The sequence below is a fragment of the Rhinopithecus bieti genome, unplaced genomic scaffold (assembly GCF_001698545.2).
Source record: "Rhinopithecus bieti isolate Rb0 unplaced genomic scaffold, ASM169854v2 scaffold_41274, whole genome shotgun sequence".
In the NCBI taxonomy this organism is placed as follows: Eukaryota; Metazoa; Chordata; class Mammalia; order Primates; family Cercopithecidae; genus Rhinopithecus; species Rhinopithecus bieti.
Window position 1 is genome coordinate 286,971 of NW_016816882.1, and position 16,233 is coordinate 303,203.

The 16,233-nt window shown below is 38.2% G+C and overlaps 1 protein-coding gene across 10 annotated transcripts in view; it reads left to right on the forward strand.

Moving 5' to 3' along the window:
- The window catches only part of PKP4 (plakophilin 4), a 236,480-nt gene that overhangs the window by 185,786 nt on the left and 34,461 nt on the right, over positions 1–16,233 (forward strand). For 9 of the 10 annotated variants that reach the window (XM_017855440.1, XM_017855445.1, XM_017855447.1 and 6 more), the window contains 4 exons: positions 731–919; positions 3,049–3,268; positions 9,883–10,015; positions 11,732–11,945. In XM_017855440.1, coding sequence (XP_017710929.1) covers positions 731–919; positions 3,049–3,268; positions 9,883–10,015; positions 11,732–11,945 — 756 coding nt within the window. The remainder of the gene's footprint in view (positions 1–730; positions 920–3,048; positions 3,269–9,882; positions 10,016–11,731; positions 11,946–16,233) is intronic. The other variant, XM_017855442.1, reaches the window with a different exon arrangement.

The following is a 16,233-nucleotide window of genomic DNA, read 5'->3' on the forward strand; positions in this document are numbered from 1 at the left end:
TCACGCCATTCTCCTGCCTCAGCCTCCCAAGTACCTGGGACTACAGGTGCCCGCCACCACGCCTGGCTAATTTTTTTTTTTTTTTTTTTTGGTATTTTTAATAGAGATGGGTTTTCACCATGTTAGCCAAGATTGTCTCGATCTCCTGACCTTGTGATCCACCCTCCTCAGCCTCCCAAAGTGCTGGGATTATAGGCATGAGCCACCGTGCCCGGCTGAGAAAGTTGTATTTAAAATATATATCTGGAGTCCTTTTCACATGTGTCATTTCTCTTTGGTAAAACTTACTAGTTTTACTGTTTAGACTTAACACTTGGTCCTATTGGTTAGGATTTTTTAAGTATATATCTACGTATGTATGTATGTATGTATTTATTTTGAGACAGGGCCTCACCTGGTCACCCAGGCTGGAGTGCGGTGGTGTGATCATGGTTCACTGCAACCTCGACGTTCTGGGTTCAAGCAGTCTTCCAGCCTCAGCCTCCTGAGTAGCTGGGATCACAGACATACACCACCATACCCAACTAATTTTTTAAAAAGTTATTTTTTGTAGAGATGGGGTCTCACTCTGTTGCCCAGACTTGTCTCAAATTCCTGGGCTCAAGCCATTCTCCCACCTCTGCCTCCCAAAGTGCTGGGATTACAGGGGTTAGGATTTTAATTAGGGTTTATGTTTTTAACCTCACTGTGATTGTCTCAGTTCTTAATGATGTAATTTTTGTGCCTCTAGGCTTACGGAGTTCCTATGCTAGTCAGCACAGTCAGCTTGGGCAAGACCTTCGTTCTGCCGTGTCTCCCGACTTGCACATTACTCCTATATATGAGGGGAGGACCTATTACAGCCCAGTGTACCGCAGCCCAAACCATGGAACTGTGGAGCTCCAAGGATCGCAGACGGCGTTGTATCGTACAGGTTCAGGTGGGCATCAGCTCTGTTTACTGGTTTCCTGATTTCACAGGCCCCACAGTAGAAGTGTTTATTGAGATTGGGTTCCCTGTTAGAAGAAAATCATGATGTCCATTTGGTTGTCAGATAATCAGCTGTAACAGCAGATCAATAAGCAATAAAACAGGTTCATTTAGTACCTATTTGTAGGTGGTATATTTTTACCTTAGTACAATATAATCAATGAACATAGTGATTATACTGTTAGTTCAGGAATAAGTTTGTAAAACTGTAAATCTGACTCCAAGTTGGATGCATATTCAATATCAAAAGGAAAGCCTTGTTGGAATATTTCTTTGTAATTCTTTTGCCGAATAAGTTTTTGGAGAAAATCCATAACTGAGTTACTTGGCCATCTTTGATTTAGCAAGCGTGAAGCCCAAGTGTATTTGGCGTTACTCCTTTTTTAATGTTGGATGTTCTCTGAATAGTTAAATGGAGAGTGTGAAATAGATACCTCTTGTGATGGACTCAAACTGGGGCAGGATTCAATAGCAACATTTATAAAAGCAGGGAGCTGGAGCATCACACCCTTGTACCACCAGTCCTCATGTTTATGCCACACCATCAAGGCTGGTAGAGCAGAAGCTGTAGCCCATGGTGGTGTGAGCTACCAGGTCATGCTGCACGGCTGGCTCATGGAATCTCAAGACTACTCTTTTTTTTAAGAGGTATCAGATTCATTAACATGCTTACAAATGAACCCTAGGTAGCAAAAATAACCCCTCAAAGGTACAACTCTAGGAGAAATACCTATCTCAACACCAGAATGGGGAAGACTGTATTTGAATTGGTTCTTTGCAGGAAACTGACAGTTTGATCCACTGAGGGATTTATCTTCTAATAAAATGTACCATTTCTAATAGATGTTAATAAAAAAGTATTTTGCTTTTCCTTATGTCTGTAAATTGAGGAATTCCTTTAATAGGACTAAGAAATAGATATTGTTTAAAATCTTTTTAATTGCAAGAAGATATGTATACAGTTACTGGAGGGATACCCACTGCAATAATTGGGAAAGTCATTTTAAATTCAGTATATAGTATCTTTATAATAGCATCATACAGTAATTTAGGGGAGTAGCTGTAGAATAATTTGATATATCAATCTTCTTTCCCTCTTGTGAAGTAGATTTTCCAGTGTTATTACAATCCACAGGTCTAGAAATAAAAGGTATGGTAGTCTCTCTATATCCAGGGGGAATACGTTCCAAGACCATCAGTGGATGCCTGAAATGGCAGATGGTACTGAACCCTGTATGTACTGTATATTTTCCTATATATTCATTCATATGATAAAGTTTAATTGATAAATCAGGCACAGTAAGAGATTAACAAGAATAACAAATAATGAAATAGAACAATTAAGTAAAATAAGGGTTGTTTAAACACAAGCCCTGCAGTACTGAGACAGTAGATATAATAGTCAAGACAGCTGCTAAGTGACTAACAGACTAGTAGCATCTATAGCATGGGTACACTGGACAAAGGGATTATTCACATCCCAGTGGGATCGCAGCCAAATGGCACAGATTTCATCATGTTATTCAGAATGGCGTGCAATTTAAAATTTATGAATTACTTGTTTCTGGAATTTTCCATTTGATAAATTTTTGGACAACAATTGACCACAGGTAACTAAAACCATGGAAAGCAAAACCAAAAGGTAAGGATGGACTGCTGTAGAATAAAACAAGTAACCAGTATACATGAAGTGTTAAAATTTTGATAGTTTTAATTACTTACAAACTTGAAGAAGTCTTGTTTTTACCACTAGAATGAAATTAATAAATTTTGTATTTTGTCTGTCTCTAAGATTCTTGTGTTTCTCTCAGTTTTGTTACTGAACCTCAATGAACATATTATATAAGCAGATTTGTAATTTCACTTTTGTTCTTTCTTGGTAATAAAATTAACAAAATATTTAGGTACATTAAAACTTAAGTACCCTTTTAGCACTAATAAGGTAGAATTTTAAAATATAAAAGTGCGATTTATATAATTGCCAAAACTATAATCCTTAAAATTAAAATGTTTTACCTTTTATTAAAGTGTGAGCTCATGGAGAACATACTAATCTTTTTCAAAATGTTGACTTTCTAGTAGGTATTGGAAATCTACAAAGGACATCCAGCCAACGAAGTACCCTTACATACCAAAGAAACAATTATGCTCTGAACACAACAGCTACCTACGCAGAGCCCTACAGGCCTATACAATACCGAGTGCAAGAGTGCAATTATAACAGGCTTCAGCACGTAGTGTCGGCTGATGATGGCACCACAAGATCCCCATCAATAGACAGCATTCAGAAGGACCCCAGGCGAGTACCAGTTAGGAGTCTCTAGAAGGCTACAGCATTGCAGGAGTTAGCCAGTTCCTCACTTTTGACTCTTTTTAAGTTGCTAAGTCTATTATACTATCATTAATTCCATATCTATTAATACTTCCAGTTGTATTCCAGCTATATAGGTCATTGAGGTTAATTTCATTTTAAAGATAGCTTCCTTCTTTCCATCCTTTAATAGTAAGTTAGAGAATGCACAGATCCGTGGGAATATCTGCAGCATTCATCACTAAAGTATTTCATCAAGACAACTACCTGGAATAGCCTCTTAGAATTAAACAAGGCTTTGAAGGATCAGTTTTCCCTTTGCCCTTATCCCTGACCGACTTCTTGGATAACAGCTTCAAGAAATGGATTTGATTATTACAAACTAGAGAAAGACCAGTGTTATATACGTTTTGAATCATAGTGGTCAACAATATATAACGCTTTTATTAACCAGGTTCTTTGAAAAAACTTTCTGACATTTAGGAGAAGATAGTCTTTGTAAGAAATTCTATCTAATAAGCAAAAAGTATTTGGCACATCGTAGACGTTTCCTCCTCCTGATTTTGTTTGGCCCTGTAGACAGCATTTTTTATTAAGATAATATGAGTCATTTAATACTTGATTGATTTTGAAAAACTGACCTTGTCCTTAAAGCCATTTAAAATATTCAGGAAATCAAGATATTTTGAAACTAAAGGAATTTTCATTTCTGAAAGAGTGAAATTGTTGCTAAATTTTAAGCAGCTTTAGTGTTATTTTAAGGCGTGTATGCAAGATTTCATTCACTGTTCGCCCACAAATAGTTGCTTCACTGGAAAATTGTTATAATTATCAATTCATTTTTAGCAACCTACCAACTTATTTTAACGAATGTGAATTAAAATGATGAGTGAGGTTTTGGTCATTAAAACAAAATGACTAAAGATACTTTAAAGTTGAGTGGGAAATCCACTGCTTCACTAAAACCACTGCCCTTATTCACTTTTATTCCTGAAATTCTTTAAGCTGTATAAATGCATTTGGTTCTGCTATTCCTGATTTGCCACCTTTTTGTCATAATAACTTGTCTAATAACACCTACAGCTTGTCAGAAATACTCTTACTGATTTTGTTTTTCCAAATCCTCAAAATGACAAAGGCCTCAGACACCCAAATAGATGCAGAAATTCCCAAACGGGTTTTGAATTGTAGGTAATTTAGACCATCCCTTGACTGGACCTGAAGAGAAAATAATAGCTGCCTAGAAAGGCAGTGAAGTGTGATGAGAGCTTTGAGTTTAATATGTGTCCCTGAAGACTTCAGTTTTGACCTCTAATATGAGTTGATTCGCTATAAACAAGGACTTCATGTATGATAATATACCTCAGCTATTCATAGTGTGATAATTTCATAGTCTAATGCATAAAACTGTTATGGCTAGCTTTGATTATGTGAAACTTTACTGATAATGCATTTTGTAAGGTGAATAAGTGATTATATTGGTAGGTGCATTTATTCTAGCTGAAACTGGAATTCAGATGATTTTGAAGTTTGAATATTTAAACGAAAATTAAAAGCTCATGACAGCTGTTAATTTTTAGTTTTGAAAATAGCAATTGGAAGTAATATTTTTATTCACTTGTAAGCCTTTATTGTTAATGCCACATTACAATTACCCTGAAAAATTCTCTGTAAGACTGAGGAATTTATTGATCTTTACTGTATAAAAGGAAATCCATGAGTTTTTTTATAGTCGTCTACTTGGGAACCAAATTTATTAATAACACCAATGATGCTTCTAAAAGGAGTAACATGAAAGATTTCCTGTGTATTCACGTTTCCATCTCATTTCCCTTTGGCCTAAAGAACTTCCTTTAACCTTTCTTGTCTTGCATTTCTGCTTGTAACAAAATATCTCAGCTTCAGTTTATCTGAAAATATTTCACTTGTTTTTTCTAAAGGATTTTTTTTTGCTAGATATACAATTCAGGATTTACAGGTGTGGATTTTTTTCTTTCAGTACTTTAAAAGATGTCATTCATTGTCTTCAGACCTCCGTTGTTTCTGTTGATAAGGCAGACATCATGTGTATTCTTCTCATTATGTAATGTATCTTTTTTTTGGCTGCTTTTCAGATTTTTCTCTAGCTTTCAGCTGTTTTATTCTGATGAACCTAAATATAATTTTCTTTGCATTTAACCTGCTTGGGGTTCCCTGAGATTCTTGGAATGTAGGTTGATGTTTTGTCAAAATTGGGGAATTTTCAACGATTAATTCTTTAAGCTTCTTTTCTGCCCCAAACTCTCTTCTCTCCTTCTAAGACTCCAGTTAAACACATAGGATCACTTTATTATTTCACACATTACTGAATCTGTCTTCATTTTTAAGTCTTTTTTCCCTATATTCTTGTAATCAAAAATTTTTATTGATGCCTTCAAATTTAGTTTTCTTTGTCCTATAGACTACAATCTATTGTGAAGCCCTTGCAAATTTGTTTTTATTTCTAATCCTTGAATTTGGTTCCTTTTATATAGTCAATGTTCCTGTGAGATTCTCCATCTCTTCACTCCATATATACATCTTTTTCTTTAAGTCTTTGAACACATTTAATATAACCATTTAAAATTTTTCCTCTGATAATTTCAACATCTGGGGTGTCTCTGGGTCTGTTTCTATTGGTTTCCTTTTTTACATATTTAAAAGTCATATGTTTCTGATTCTTCTCGTGTTTAGTCATTTTAAATTATCTACCGACTGTTCTAGATGATACATTATAGGGAATCTGGATTAGGCTGTCTCCTGTTAGGATGCTGAGTTTTATTGTGGCAGAGAACTAAATTACGGGTAGATCCTTTCAATCCCATCAAAATTGGTTTTGTTCATTGTTAGGTCTAGTTCATATTTCTTTTAAACCTTAGAACATGGTCCTTACTCCTAAAACTTGGCCTTTGTGGAGTCTTGACTAAATTCCCAAGGTTTTCAGTGATGTCTGTGCTCTGACTAGGCTGGGAGTCCACATCAACTGGTACCTGTTCAGCATTGAGTCATGCAGCAGCCACTCTCCACCAGACCTGTGCATGTGCCCTACAGCTCAGGGTACAACTGAGGACTTGCAGATAGTCCACACACAAACCCAGAGAATCACCTCTGCTTAGCTCGCTTGTCTTCAGTACTCTGCCTTGCGCATTATAACCACTTTAGCACCTGCAAATTCCACTCACTCCCTGCTTCAGCTCACTAAATCCCTCACATACTACTTGTCCTCAGCTTCCTGTGTCATGGTCCAGAAAGTGCCCCCTGGCAGAAAGCCAGGTAAACATGGGACTCATTGATGTTTCCCTCCTCTCAAGGATTATATTCTTGTGTTGCCTGTTGTCGAGGGTCTAAAAACAGTTTTCTCCTACATTTAGCTAAATTCACTTTTATCATTGTTTATAGCGGGAGGGCAAAATCCAGTACGAGTTACTCTATCATGGCTAGAAACAGAAGTCTGAGCTTAGGTTTTACTGAAGCAAATCCTGGCAGCCATTGATGCCATCCAGCCAGCCTACAAATTGATAGCAGTTTTTCCAGGGTAAATTTCTACTGAATTTACATCAAGGTTGGAGATGAAGCCAAGCAAGCCTAATTACCCAGCTCTGGCAGGAGCCCACCCTCGGGGCTGTCTGGCCCCAGGGATGTCAGGAAATCTTGACCCTCAGTGTCCCATTTAAAGAGGACAAAAACGTGTATTTGTAATGATTGTGAGTCATCAAAGAAAGAGTAAATCATACTTCTTGCACTCTGTTAAGTACAACAGAGATTTACATAATAGGCTTTAGACAGATTTTCATGAGAAATGATTGATATAGTTTCAATATATAAAAGGAAAATTAGTTGTTACTAGGAATTCATCTGTTTGGAATAGCTCATTTTTTAGGGACGATGAATATTAGTAAAACATCTGTATCCGAAGTAAAAATATGTAAAATATTTTAGTATTTAACATCACATTTAATCATTACAACCAACCAGTGAAGATTGAAATATTAGTTTCATTGATCTTGTTTTACAGTTGAGGAAACTGAAGCTCCAAATAATTAATTGGTTTTCAAAATCACACAGAAATTGAAGGACCCAAGACTGAAACCCAGGCAATCTAACTCCATATTCTGTGCTTTTTATGCTGTTATCTTGCCTTCCTTGGCATTGGCTATATTCTTAATGTCTGTTAATGACATCATCATCCGACCTGTTACCCAAGCCGGAAACTCCATCTCACACCTGACTTCAGTTTTTAGATCATCTGGCTGCTGTATAAAGAATGGATTGGGGGTGCAGATGGGGTGGGGGGATAATATTAGAAGCAGAGAGAACATGTAGGAAACTGTTAGACTCTTCTGGGCAAAATGGAGAAAATGAATGGATTTGGTATATGTTAAATGTTTTGTAGATAGTCAACAGAACTTGCCGATGGATTCCATGAGGGAAGATGAAGAAAAGAGAGAAATCAAAGAGAAGTCTATTTCATTTCAAGCAGCTATGTAGATTTCTGTGTGGATAGTGGATACTCTGCATGACACCCATCTTTTTGTATTCTAGGGCATTCTTTCCTTGGCCACCAGAGTTATCGTCTGTATAAATGTGACCATGTCATATCCTCTCACTCTCCTGCTTCACAACGTTCATTCCTTATGTGTAGGCACACATATAGACCACCTGGGTTTCACTAACCTCCACCACTAATTACTAATCCTGAGTTCCTTATCTGTGTCTAATGTTATTTTAATAGTGCTTACCTCATGAGGAACAGTAAAGGTAAACGAGATAATGAATGTAAAGTTCTTGGCACAAAGCCTGATAAAGGTAAACTCAATAAAGGATAACTCCTCCTGTTGTTGGTATTAAGACAGAACTTTTTAGTTTGGCATTAGAAGATCCTGTAAATGGAATCATATCGTATCCAGTATTTGTATCTCCAGCACTGTAGCACAGTAAGGATTCACTGAGTATGGTGTGTGTGTGTGGATGCATGTGTGCACACAGGTGTGGGATGACAAGCCCCTTTGCAGTGGTCTAACAAGTTAATACATGGAGCCTTCCCAGACCAAGAGAGACTCTAAGCCTTCAAAAACCAGGCAAGAGAAGTATCACTTGGTCATTAATTTTAAAGATAATTTTAAAAGTTTACTCAGTATGAATTTTTTTTTAATAAACAACTAACTTTATCCTGTAATCAAAGTCTGTATATTTGTTGTTCTGTAAGCCATTTTCTTTTCTTTTCTTTTTTTTTTTTTTTTTGAGACAGAGTCTCGCTCTGTCACCCAGGCTGGAGTACAGTGGCCGGATCTCAGCTCACTGCAAGCTCTGCCTCCCGGGTTCCCGCCATTCTCCTGCCTCAGCCTCCCGAGTAGCTAGGACCACAGGCGCCCGCCACCTCGCCTGGCTAGTTTTTTGTATTTTTTAGTAGAGACGGGGTTTCACCGGGTTAGCCAGGATGGTCTCAATCTCCTGACCTCGTGATCCGCCCGTCTCAGCCTCCCAAAGTGCTGGGATTACAGGCTTGAGCCACCGCGCCCGGCCTTTAAGCCATTTTCTAACAATCTGCTCTTCACATAATAAAAGAGCAAACTTACATTTAACAAGAATTCCAAACACTATGCCAATATCTTATTGGCGTAATGTCATCTGGACGTTAGAAAATCCTGAAAATGGATGTTAGCTGAAAAAAAGCAAAGTATAAAAGTACATATACATAGCATGATTATATATTCATTGTCCAAAAAAATGGTATAGCATAGTGTTGGAGGACACAAACTCTGAAGGCAGAGTACCACTCCACTGTTTACAGCCACGTGGCCAGTCACATGGCCTTTCTGCCTCAACGTCCGCATCTTTAAGGTTGCGGTAAGGATAAATTAATAAATATATATAAAATGCCTGGAATAGTGCCTGACACAGGATAGGGGTTTATGAAATATTAACTGCTATTTAATAATAACCCAGTTTTACGGAAAAAATCCCAAACCCATACATGTGTGCACATTTGCGCACATATATAGAAAAATAGGAAATGTCAGCAGTAATAATATAGGATGACTGGTCAAATACTTTTTCTTTTTTATAGTTTTCTGTGTTTCTGTGTTATACTCAAGAGCAACCATAAACATTGTTTCTTAAAAATCCTCAGGCACATAATGTTTGTGATTTCTAGGCTGACGCCAGCTCTGTCTGTTACCACCAGCCCTTCCTCTCCCTTAAGGCATGACATCTCACTTCGCTAAAGTGCACGTGTTTACCTGTGCCTTGCACCTGCAGATTTCTTACATAGGTAGAAAGACATAAAATTAGAACCAGGAGGAGGAGCACTAGAGTGGAAAAGTTACTTATATTAAGAATTTTCTTTGTTCTCCTGAATCTCTTTCTGTGCATCTGTGCGTCATGATTTCTTTAAGATCGTAAGCATCTGGGCCTCTGCATATGTTCATCAGGGGGAAAAATTATTTAGGTACGTATTTTTTAGGATTTTTGTAACTTCCCATTTTTATCTCAGCAGAGCTTTTTTCCCTTATAACAAGTTTTTTTGTTCAGTGTATTTTTACAACATGGGCCTTCCTTTCTGAAGCCATGTTTTTCTCATGTAGGGAGTTTGCCTGGCGTGATCCTGAGTTGCCTGAGGTCATTCACATGCTTCAGCACCAGTTCCCATCTGTTCAAGCAAATGCAGCGGCCTACCTGCAGCACCTGTGCTTTGGCGACAACAAAGTGAAGATGGAGGTACAGGACACGGTGCCTGGGATGACTGGGAAAAACAGTGCCTTTGCATTTAACAGCCACGTGCTTCTGTATTTAAGAAATTACCCAATGTAATTCAAGAGTCTTTTTAAAGGGATATTTTGACACCAGATACTCTTTCACTTAACTATGCATTTCAGCATCTCTCAGGAAAAACTAGGATAAATATATTTCTTGGAGTGCTTTCAGCATTTTCAAATCATATGTCTACTTCATTAGCTTATTTATAAAATCATGAAGCAAAAATCAATTTAACTTGCATTTAAACAATATTTTTTAGGCCGGGCACAGTGACTCATGCCTGTAATGCCAGCATTTTGGGAGACAGAGGCTGGCAGATCACCTGAGGTCAGGAATTCGAGACCAGCCTGGCCAACATGGCGAAACCCCATCTCTACTAAAAACACAAAAATTAGCTGGACATAGTGGCGCATGGCCTGTAATCCCAGCTGCTCAGAAAGCTGAGGCAGGAGAATCACTTGAACCTGGGAGACAGAGGTTGTGGTGAGCCGAAATTGAGCCACTGCACTCCAGACTGGAAGCGAGACTCTGTATCAAAAAAAAAAAAATTACTAGGTAAAAATTATAGTATTCATTGAACTAGTGAGCTCATGTGTTTTATGGAATTCTAGTCAGGTTGATGCCAACTATAAATAAGTTATAGAGGATTATAACCATCACTAATGCTAAACATATGTGAATATTTTATTTCAGGGTTTTTTTGGTATTTATAGAAACATAGCAAGTTATTGGTTATTGGCTATAATTCTATATAACATACAGATTCTTTCTTTAATGTTTCAAACCTTCTTCTGACCCACAGTGTTATATAAAACTGAAGTGTTTTTCATCATTTTAATATGCAAAACAGCATACAGCTCCAGACCTAAAAGTGAATGTAGTAAATAAAGCCCAGAAATACTCAAGTAATGTACTAATGCATTAACAAATGGAAGAAAATTTAAGGAGAGTAGCCTAGAGAACTCATTCTAGAAACTAAATAACTTAAGTCAAAAATTATTTCCTATTATTGTCTCAAGCCCTGCATATAGCTTTGCTATGTTTGTATATTTGCACATTGCCCTGCTGGAGTGAAAGCACAATTCTTGTTGTGTGCTCTGAGGGTTGGAGGAGGACTGTGCCACCTGCCAATGAATATTAAACCACCTATATCTCCTATCTCTTTTTTAAGCCGTGAACCCAGGAAAAGTATCAGCTAAGAAAGTGTCCTTAGAATTTTTTTTTTTTTTTTGAGACAAAGTCTTGCTCTGTTGCCCAGACTGGAGTGCAGTGGCACAATCTTGGCTCACTGCAACCTCCACCTCCCAGATTCAAGTGATTCTTGTGCCTCAGCCTTCCAAGTAGCTGGGATTACAGGCGTGTGCCTCAACACTCAGCTAAGTTTTTTGTATTTTTAGTAGAGACAGGGTTTCATCATGTTGGCCAGGCTGGTCTTGAACTCCTGACCTCAAGTGATCCGCCCACCTTGGCCTCCCAATGTGCTGGGATTACAGGCATGAGCCACTGCGCCTGGCCTCTCCTTAGAATTTATAAAAGTTGTCTTATTTGGAATAAAAAGTAACCTTTGAAATGGTCTGGAGATATCCACATCCTGTGATCTCTCCATAACAGACTTCTGTTTGATCACTGATTAATTGCATGTTACTTAGGCCTGATACCTAGTATTTTTCATTCTAGGTTTGTAGGTTAGGGGGAATCAAGCATCTGGTTGACCTTTTGGACCACAGAGTTTTGGAAGTTCAGAAGAATGCTTGTGGTGCCCTTCGAAACCTCGTTTTTGGCAAGTCTACAGATGAAAATAAAATAGCAATGAAGAATGTTGGTGGGATACCTGCCTTGTTGCGACTGTTGAGAAAATCTATTGATGCAGAAGTAAGGGAGCTTGTTACAGGTAGGTATAGAATGTGATCTTGTCCTAGAGGAAATGTTGAAAACAGACTGGACTCTGCCCTTGTATAGTGGCACTGTGGAGGAGTTGGAGGTTCCAGGTAGTAGATAATAAGATATATATAGTGCTCACAACTGTGACGGCTGAGTATTATTTCGTCTGATGAGTCAGAAACCGTTTACAATGTGGTCATCTCTATTAGTATCAGTTACTGTACTTAATAATTTGTAAATATCAGCTAACAGATGTCTTTTTCATGGAGGACTAAATACCACATTTTTTACTATGTATTTCATAGTAAATCTAGTTGTTTTAAATAGACAGACTCTCCTTTATTAAGAGAATAAAATATACTTAATGGATTGGCTGTCTTTCATGTTAGCTCAGCTGGTGTCTGAGTGCCTGTTTGTATTCCCACGTACTTTACTAGGCCCCAGGGATAGAAAGAGGAATAAAACCCAGTGCCTGCGCTTAAGTCACCCTCAGACTGGTGAGGAACACAGGTGGTTTTGTGAATGTCAGGGAAATGTGGCAAGTCTCACTCAACAGAGGTTGCACTGGGCACAGAGGATGGGTAGCGAAGTTCCCTGGGTGACATGAAACTAAAGTTGGCCTAGAGGATTAGGAAGCACTGGCTGGAGAGGCAGAGGTCTTTCCAGCTACAAGCGCAGAAACAGCATGGGATATAGTTCTGGAGCTACCAACAAGAGGGGGCTGCCGTATTAAAGCTTAGTGAAGGGCCAAGTGTGGTAGCTCACACCTGTAATCCCAACACTTTGGGAGACCGAGGCAAGAAGATCACTTGAGGCCAGGAGTCCAAGACCAACCTGGGCAACACAGGGAGATCCCACCTCTACAAAAAATAAAAATAAGTAGCTGGATGTGGTAGCACGTGCTTGTGGTCCCTGGTACTTGGGAGTCTGAAGTAGGAGGATCACTTAAGCCCAGGAAGTTGAGGCTGCAGTGAGCCATGATCACACCACTGCACTCCAGCCTGGATGACAAGTAGTGAGGCCCGCTGTTCCAACAAAAAAAAAAAAAAAATAAAGAAATCAAGGCCAGAGAGACGATATCACGTCTTCATTTAGGGAACTTTTTTTTTTTTTTTTTTTTTGAGACGGACCCCTCGCTCTGCAGGCTGGAATACAATGGTGTGATCTCAGCTCACTGCAACCTCTGCCTCCCAGGTTCAAGCAATTCTCTTGCCTCAGCCTCCTGAGTAACCAGGATTACACGCATGCACTACCACACTCAGCTAATTTTTGTATTTTTAGTAGAGATGGAGTCTCACCATGTTGGCCAGACTGGTCTCCAACTCCTGACCTCAGGTGATCTGCCCGCCTCAGCCTCCCAAAGTGCTGAGATTACAGGCGTGAGCCACTGCACCCGGCCATTTAGGGAATTTTTATAAGGAACTTAGTTGTGTCCCACATGCAGTGGGGACACTGGGGTATGGCATGGCCAGTTTAGGCCTTTAAATGCCTTCCAGCAGGCAGCAGGGTAGAGGATTGATATGAAGTGGGAGAGTCTGGGAGACCTGTGAACAGACCAACAGTCCAACGATAACAGCTTGAACTATTTCACTGAGGAAAAGAAAGAGTAGGATGGAGCAGTCAGAAATATTTCATGGTCTGGGCATGATGGTCAGATGTGGGGAGTGAGAGAGAGGGAGGAGTAAGTAACGCCTGGATGTTGCAGTGTTAGTGGCTGGATTCAAGGATACTTGAGATTGAGCTGGAAGAATGGTTCTGCAGGAGGACACATTGATGACAGCATTGTTTGTAATAGATAATTCAGGGAAAATACTAAGAATTCATTGGCAAAAGGATGGTTATATCAATAGCAGTACTCTCACACAACAAAACCACATACAGCAGTTAAAATAAGCACATTAGACTATACATAACAACATAGATACGTATAGCTTTAGAAATACTTGCAGAATGATAACTACAGAGCAATACAATTTGAATAAAGTTTTTAAATATGTAGATTGATATAGATATATGCACATGCAATAAAATTAAAATTTCTAATTGGAATAATAAAAATAGATTCAGGATAGAGGTTACCTCTGTGAAGAGGAAGGAGGAAAATGGGACTGCGGGTTGTATTCCAGCTCTATTTCTTTAGCGAACTCTGAAATACATAAGACAAAATGTTAATATTTGATAAAGCTAGCATACCTGGGTGTTTGTTTTATATTTTCTTTGCCTTTTTTCATGCTTGAGATATTTAATTTAAAATTTTAAAACAACGTTTCTTCACAATTAATTTCGTTCTCCCCCAGGTTTCCAGTATGAAATCAGAGTTGTAGTTTCTGTAACCCTTGGGAATGAATAAACCATCCTGCATCCAATATTTAAGGGGAATCAACTTTCTCATAAGATATTAATGTTCAAAATACAACATTAATATTCCCTTGTACTCAAAATACCAAACGTGGAATATACTTTACAAATAATCATAAGTCTGGAATGGACTATCTGCCTTAATGTATTTCGAATATTAATTCTTCAGTGCTTCTAAATTAATATTCCCACTTTCTAAAATGCTTTTGGGGCATCTCACCAAAAAACAAATTATTTTTGCTAACATGTACATGTAGCTATAAAATGAAAATTAGAGCAAGCTAAACAGAATTTTTAAAACATTGAAATGTAGCTATGTTCATCCTAGAAGTCAACACAATCACCGTGATTACGCCCACAAATTTACCCTGAGCCGCCTGTTAGGGAGGCATAGAGGAGACAGAATCATCTGTAGTACATGAGTGCTTTCCTGCTTTGTCTGATGTCTCTCTTTCCATCACTTTGAACTTCCTGTGTCATGTCCAGTTGTCTTCCCATAGTAACACCATGCAGCCAGGAGGGCTGCAGACAATTGTGTGCGCTGCTCCCTGAGACAGCAGTGGCGATGCAGGGACAAATGACATGGAAAACATAGCTTCTCCTCAAATCTAACTAGCCAGATTCATCATGACTTGATCCTTACATCCTTAATGTGAAGCTTTTTCCTGCTCTTCTGTCCTCTTATAAAGGGGGAATGAGTCTTTTCTGAATTTCTGTTTGAGGTTTTTCCTTGGGAGAGACTATTACAGTGCCTTTCCTGAGCTGAGCTCAAGGAATTTGTAAGGTTTAGTGTTAAACAGGAAGAAAAGTACATGATTGTGTGCTCTTTTTTTCTTTACATTTAAAAATAAGTCAAATTTACTTTAAGTAGAGCCCGACTTTACTACCAAGGACTTTTATGTACTAGGTTACCTGGAGCACACTCTGGAATTGAGTGCTAATTTAGATGCTTTCCTCCTTATTTTATTGAGAACATGAGATCTTTTAAGACATGGACCTTGGGCTTGAAAAGAGGATATAAGTATCTTCTAATTCAAAAAGAGCTATTTTCCTAATAGATCATATCACTTCTAATGTAAAACTAAGAAGTACCTCTGATATTTCTCTTGAAAATATCTGCCAGTAGCTTTTAGGCTATAAGAAACAATTTTTTTTGCCATACTTATAGAGTAGGAGACATTAAGAATTGCTTTGTAACTATATACTTTTACCACTAATCATTTATTTTGACATGTGGTCTGATTATCAAATGTTTTCTTCAAAACATTGAAATGAGAGTGGTCAGTGGGCAAACACTTCACGCAGTTGCCATAAGTAAAGTAGGTTGGACCAGAAGACTTCAGCAATGAGTTTCCAGTTCAAAAAGCCAAATGGCAGCTGTGTTTGATTTATACCTAAACATTGTCTAACTAATATGAAACAAGTCACAATATAAATCTAGCATCGTTGCTTTTTGTGTGTGTGTACATGTATTTATAGTCTAAGCTTTATAGAGACAGCAAAATTGCTCACATTTTCCAGTCCTACAATTTAGTGGTACTAACCTTAACTGATGTTCAGTAATATTTTAAGGGTGATTGATCCTTGATACATTTTAAAGCATGGAAACATCAAGAGATCCTTGAACTCTTCTTTCTTCTCTCATTAAGTCTTCCTTACATCAAATGCTCAAGTCGTCTTTAATTATAGAATCACAGGGTTGGGGGGGACCTCAGAACTCATTTTGTTCAGTAATCCATCCAGTGCTTGAATCTCCTGTACAGATTCCATACAAAGTAGTCGCAGTCATGTGCATGAACCCACACGACAGGAAGCTCATTACCTGGTGGGGTTAAGGCTGGACAACAAGGTTATCCAGAAAGCAGCAAGAAGACATCTTATATAACTTGAAAAGGCAAAAAATACAAACACTCAGGAGGTCATTTTTGCATAGGAATGTC